At 44.6% G+C, this 6,417-nt stretch overlaps 1 protein-coding gene across 1 annotated transcript; it reads left to right on the top strand.

Moving 5' to 3' along the window:
- Nucleotides 1-3,546: 3,546 nt before the first annotated feature.
- Nucleotides 3,547-5,138, top strand: LOC116144330. Its single transcript, XM_031429793.1, has 2 exons — nt 3,547-4,585; nt 4,990-5,138. The coding sequence occupies exons 1-2, from the start codon at nt 3,547-3,549 to the stop codon at nt 5,136-5,138; spliced, it is 1,188 nt and encodes a 395-aa protein (XP_031285653.1).
- The last annotated feature ends 1,279 nt before the right edge of the window (nt 5,139-6,417 follow it).

The following is a 6,417-nucleotide window of genomic DNA, read 5'->3' as shown; positions in this document are numbered from 1 at the left end:
TGATGTGTAGCTCATAGATCAGCTTGTTAAGGATTTAAATGGTCAATTTGCATTAAAAACTTTGGGTGAAGTTCACTATTTTCTTGGTTTTGAAGCTTAGAGAAACAGTTCTGGACTGTTATTGACTCAATCTAAGTATGCACAAGATCTATTAACCAAGGTTAGAATAGAGGAGTCCAATTCATGTATTACCCCAATGGCAACTGATTTTAAACTTATCAATGAGGGTGGTGAGTTGTTTGAAAACCCTTCACTATATAGAAGCATCATTGGCAGTTTACAATACCTCATCTTATCCAGACTAGATTTGGCATTTATGGTGAACAAATTGAGTCTGTTTTTATAGAGTTTTTTTTATAGAGTCCATCAGAGGCACATTGGACTACTTGTAAACAAATTCTGAGGTATATCAAAGGAACACTTTCATATGGTCTTATGTTTCACAGTATCACAGATTTCAATTTAGAGGCTTATGCTAATGCGGATTGAGCGAGTGATGTTAATGAGATGGGGTCAACCAGTGGCTATACGGTGTTTCTTGGGGGAAATTTAATCTAATGGAGTTCACATAAACAGAAGGTTGTGTCCTTATCTTTAACAAAAGCTGAGCATCGAGCCTTAAGTCAAACTGCCACTGAAGTAACATTGGTCCAACATTTGTTTAAAGAGCTTGGCATTGATATCATGGGTGTTCCTGTTATTTGGTATGATAACACGAGTGCTGGTGCACTCTCTTCGAACCCTATGTTTCATGCATGGACCAAGCATATTTAAATTGACGTTCATTATATGCGAGAATTGGTTGCTAGAAAGCAGTTAGCTGTCCAATATATTGCCTCAAAATATCAAAAAGCTAATATTCTAACCAAGGCCTTGTCTGAAAATAGGTTTGGTTTGCTAAGAGCCAAACTGAATGTTGTCTCTGATCTGCCTATAGAGACTATGAGTCCAACAGGCAACTAGTTGTCCTTATGAGCAACTATATGGTTTGATATGAAGTAATCATTAGCATAAACTGTTTTTTTTTTTTTTTTACATCATCATAACGTGATATTTTTACAACTTGCTGAGTCTGTTGGCATAATGATATGTGTTGGGCTGAGCTTATGGATTGCTTCTGTTTACAACCTGCTGAGTCTGCTGGCATAATGATACGTGTTAGGCTGAGCTTGTGAATTGCTTCTATTTACAACTTGATGTGTCTGCTGGAATAATGATATTGTTATGTTGAGCTTATTGAAATAGTTGAAGTGATATGTCAGTATTCCCAGTTGAGGAGTTGATTTTTTTTTTTTTTTTTTTTTTTTTACTTGTTGATTTGAAGAATGAAGAAAGAAAAAGAAAAAGATGCTATGTTCAAGGGAAGATACTGAAGAGTGAAGAACAAGAGATAATGAAGTAAAGAAAAGATGTTGTGATTAAGGGAAGATATTGAGAGAACTGGGTTAGTTTGTAACTATAACGAATGTAGTGGGTTAGTTTATAACTGTAACAAGTATCTTGTAAACGACAGCGTTTTGACTAACGTTTGTATAAAGTCGCACGCCTTTTGTTTTGTTCAATTAAGAAAGAACTTTACCGAAATTCCAGAACTTTTCTCTTTTGCTTTCCTCTGTTTTTTGTTACATTTTCTTGATTTTTCTTGAATCTTGTTAGGGCCAAAAAATGTCTTGGCCCAGGTAGGCCCAAAGACGAAGACATCTTCAACAAAGCTAAAAAGCTAAGGCCCAATTCCGATGGGGCCCAACTGGGAGTTCTACAAATGAGGCCCGTCTGGCGCTCCTTCCCAGTCCTCACCATCCGGATCCAGGCTTTCCGACCCTAGAACACCTTCTAGACTTCCAATCAACTTGGAACCCACAGTTGCCTACGAACTACAATCCTACTTGAACTCTGCTAAGGAAGTCAATTACTATCCTAACTCCTCTAAGGTCTGTCTCCGAGGCACGTTCAAACTCCCTTTCCTGCTGAGATAAGGGAGCCAAAGGCTACACCCTTTGAGAGGATTACCACTACAAGGACTCCCAGTCCCACAATGATTTGAAGACCATACAGTCACTATTTAAATAGAGGCCAGCCCTCTCACAAAGGAGAAAGACATTACACCTTCAGACCCTGGAGTTCCCACTTGAGAACTTTGCATTATAGCTATAGTCACAGTCCCTAACTAGACTTCCAGTAACTTTTCCTTTCCCTAACCCTCACTAAACTAGTCTCGCTTAGCCTTGCTAACTTGAGCATCAGAGTACCTACGGCAAACACCACCCTGGTGTTTTCCGTCTGCTTCACGCTTGTTCTCTCACGTGTGCAGGTGCAACATATCGCTAGTGGCCTCAATCTCACAAGATCAGTCCCTCTTTCCGTAACGGTAGATTTTTGCATCTACAGTTTGGCGCCCACCGTGAAGCCTCTAGAAATCATTCGTCTCACAAACCCTGCTACGCGAAGAAACTCTCCATGGCTGACAATTCTGATAACACTAATCCTGGCCTCGAGGCCAAACTAGAGGCTCTGATCACCCTCATGCAACAACATTTAAACAAGGTGGCTGCACTGGAAGCTGAAAACACTGCCATCCGAACTGAAAATGCCTTTATCAGGGTCGAGAACCAATCTCTAAAAGAGAGGGTAAGCCGATTTTATGATCTTGAGCTTTTGCCTTGCTAGGTACATCCCAATCGGTTTCGCGCCTCGGCTCCATCTATGCAACCTCTCCAGACTCCAGACTCCAGACCATAGACCCATAATCTCGGATACGAGGTCACGCTAGCTATGTTCATCATTAGTTGACGATTCAGCCTTGACTGATAGGGAATGAGGGCCACCAATAGAGCCACTTTTGATCGATCCACTTCAGGTACGAGATCATGGCGTCCAAGTGACAGAAAGCCTACCACAACAAGAACCACCCGTCCTCGCCATCCCATCCCACCTCCAGATAGTCATCCAGACCATAGACCCGTAATCTCGGATACGAGGTTACGCCGGCTATGTTCGTCATTAGTTGACAATTTAGCCCTGACTGATAGGGAATGGGGGCCGCCGATAGAGCCATTCTTGATCGATCCACTTCAAGTACGAGATCAAGATGTCCAAGTGACAGAAAGCCTACCACAACAAGAACCACCCGTCCTCGCCATCCCATCCCACCTCCAGACAGTCATCCCTACCCAAACACCACTTGGCTCGGCTCGGCTCATCCTCGCAGGTCGAGCGGTCCCCTACTCCTTCAAACTACCCTGCTCGAGTTCGTCCATCCATCCCAATGGGCTGAACGAATCCCGAATAACACCCCTTAAAATCCATGTGGGATGAAACACCTGATCAGTCACGAGGGGAGTCATCCAACCAGAGGGAAGTAATGGGGATCCAAGCTACCAAGCGACACATAACAGAGTGATCTATCAGACTACACCATGCAGATTGACCCACCGAAACGCATCAGGCGCGAACCACATGTCCAATCAAGTTAACCAGGACGACCTAGTGGTATCCGTATCTCCCATGGAATAGATATTGACCAAGAGACTGGCTGACATAGAGGCAATGATGAGGCGTATACTCGGAATGCCAATCCCAACAAAAAAGAGCCAACCTCACTGTTATACCGATTCACCCTTTGTAGACGCAATAGCGCTAGTTGAGATACCACACAAGTTCACCATTCCCATCATGAAGCCCTATGATGGAACAACTGACCTAGACAACCACATAGCCTTCTACAAGCAGTGGATGTTTGCTGTGTCGATACCCCGAACATTGAGGGAAGCCTACATGTGTAAAAGCTTCGGTTTAAGCCTTTCCAGCCCAGCTCTTCAGTTGTACACTAACCTCCCAAACTGCTCAATCAACTCCTTCGCCCAGCTCACCGACACCTTCGTTGAACAATTCGCCAGTAGCAAGAAACTCGAGAAACTATCGACTGATCTGTACAAAGTCTATCAGAAGAAGGGGGAGCCACTTAGAGAATACATCAGTAGGTTCAACAAAGAAAAAATCTCCATCCCCTCCTATAATCCAGAGACACCATTAGACACTTTCAGAAAGGGTCTCCTTCCAGATGGAGCACTATACAAAGACCTGACGAAACTCGGTTGCACCATGATGGAAGACGTCTTAGCCAAAGCTGTAATTCAAATAAGGTATGAGGAAAATGAAATGAACCGGATAAGGCATGCCAGGTACGATGACCGTCCCCAAAAGCAAAATGATAGAAGGTCAGAGTCCAGATCGTTTGAGCCCCATTACCAACCCCCTCCACACAATCTGAACAAGGTTAAGAGACTATACGACCGCCCACTAATTAAAACTGACAATAGACCATCCGGGTCGAGCCAATACAAAGTTCTGGAGTACAACCTCAATGTCAAACCAGCCCAGGTCGTGGCAATAATAAAAGGAATGGGACCCACCGTTAAGTGGCCAAACAAGCTCAATCCCAAAGCAAGGAGGGACATGACAAAGTGGTGCGAATTCCATGGCGACCATGGTCATAACACCGCAGACTGCATTGCCCTACGGTTAGAAGTCGCCACACTATTGAAAAGGGGACCTCTTAGAGATCTGTTGACGGATAAAGGGAAAAGTAAAATCAGCCAGAAAAGCTTAAAGAAAGCATCTCCCCATCCCCCCCCCCCCCCCCCCCCCCCCCCCCCCCCCCCCCCCCCCCTCCCCTCCCCTCCCCTCCCCCTCCTGCGAGAACCTACACCAAAGGATTTCTGCTCCATGATCTCTGGTGGGTTGGAGATCAGTGGGATAAGCTACTCCTCAGCTAAACGCTATGCCCGAGCCAACTAGAAGTCCAATCCATCCATTTACCTTCGCAGCTGCACACCAATCAGGTAATCCAATTCAAAGATGATGAGACAGTCACCTTAGCCATCCCTCATCATGACTCTCTAGTCATCTCCCTCCAAATCGCAAACATCCTGGTCAAGAGAGTATTCATAGACGGGGGATCCTTAGCAAACATTCTCTTCCTTGAAGCAGTGAAGGCCATGGAACTGGATGAAACAAACATTAGCAGACAACCAGCTATACTGGTAGGGTTCAGTTCCCAGCAGAAGTACACCATAGGAGAAGTCGCTCTACCTATCTACACCAGCGGAGTCAATAAGCAAACCATCTTTCTAGTTTGAGATTCCTTCACCATACAATGTCATCTTTGGCCAACCCTAGATTCACGACATGCGAGCTGTTTCATCTTCCTTCCATCAAACCATCAGGTTTCCAACGAGATAAGGAGTAAGGGAAATCAACAACGACCCCAAGGCGTCCAGAGATTGCTACAAAAACGCCTTCAAAAGCAAAGGTCACGCTTCATAGCAACTATAGTCTCATCCAACCATTCCGACCAAGCTAGATCAACCATCTATGGAGGAGTTGGATGAAGTACAGATACACCTGGACGACCCCGAAAGGAAGACCCAGATATGCTCACGCCTCGGGCCTAAAATAAGAGAAAGACTCATAGAATTCCTCAAACAAAACCAGGACTGCTTCGCTTGGTTCCACACTGACATGACAGGAGTCAGCCCAAAGACAATTGTTCACCACCTCAAAGTAGACCCGGATCACCCCCTAGTGAAGCATAGGCTAGGAAATTTGCACCAGAATGCAACCAGATCGTCAATGAGGAGGTCGACAAATTACTGAATAATGGCCTGATTAGAGAAGTCCACTATCTCGACTGGCTGGCAAACATGGTAGTGGTGAAGAAAAAGAACAGAAAATGGAGGATTTGCATAGACTTCACGGATTTAAACAAAGCATGCCCCCCAAAGACTCCTTCCCGCTTCCGCATATCAACATGATAGTCGATGCCACAGTAGGCCACGAACTCCTAAGCTTCATGGATATCTTCTCAGGGTACAATCAGATTTTGATGCACCCAAACGACTAGGGAAAAATAACCTTTATTACAAAGAGAAGGATCTACTGCTACAAGGTGATGCTGTTTAGTCTCAAGAATGTCGGGGCTATCTATCAGTGGCTAGTCAATAGGATGTTCGCTGAACACCTTGGGGACACCATGGAAGTGTACATTGACGACATGCTCGTCAAGTCCCTCATGGCCAAACAGCACCTTGACCACCTTAGCCAAACATTCACCATCCTAAGAAAATATAACATGAAGCTGAATCCGGCCAAATGCTCGTTCGGGGTTTCATCTGGAAAATTCCTAGGATACATGGTAACTTAGCGTGGGATAGAAGCCAACCCCCATCAAATCTGAGCAATCCTCAACATACCATCACCATGTTGTATCAAAGATATGTCTAGTGCCTGGCAAGACGAGTGGTCGCCTTGAGCTGTTTCATCTCCAAATCCGTCGACAAGTGCCATAATTTCTTCCACACGCTCAAGAAATCTAAGAAATTTGAATGGACCACCTCCTGTGAAGAGGCCTTGCAACAG

Source organism: Pistacia vera, unplaced genomic scaffold (genome assembly GCF_008641045.1).
Source record: "Pistacia vera cultivar Batoury unplaced genomic scaffold, PisVer_v2 Contig441, whole genome shotgun sequence".
Lineage (NCBI taxonomy): Eukaryota > Viridiplantae > Streptophyta > Magnoliopsida > Sapindales > Anacardiaceae > Pistacia > Pistacia vera.
The sequence above is the reverse complement of the archived record's forward strand: the minus strand, read 5'-3'. Positions and strand labels throughout refer to the sequence as shown.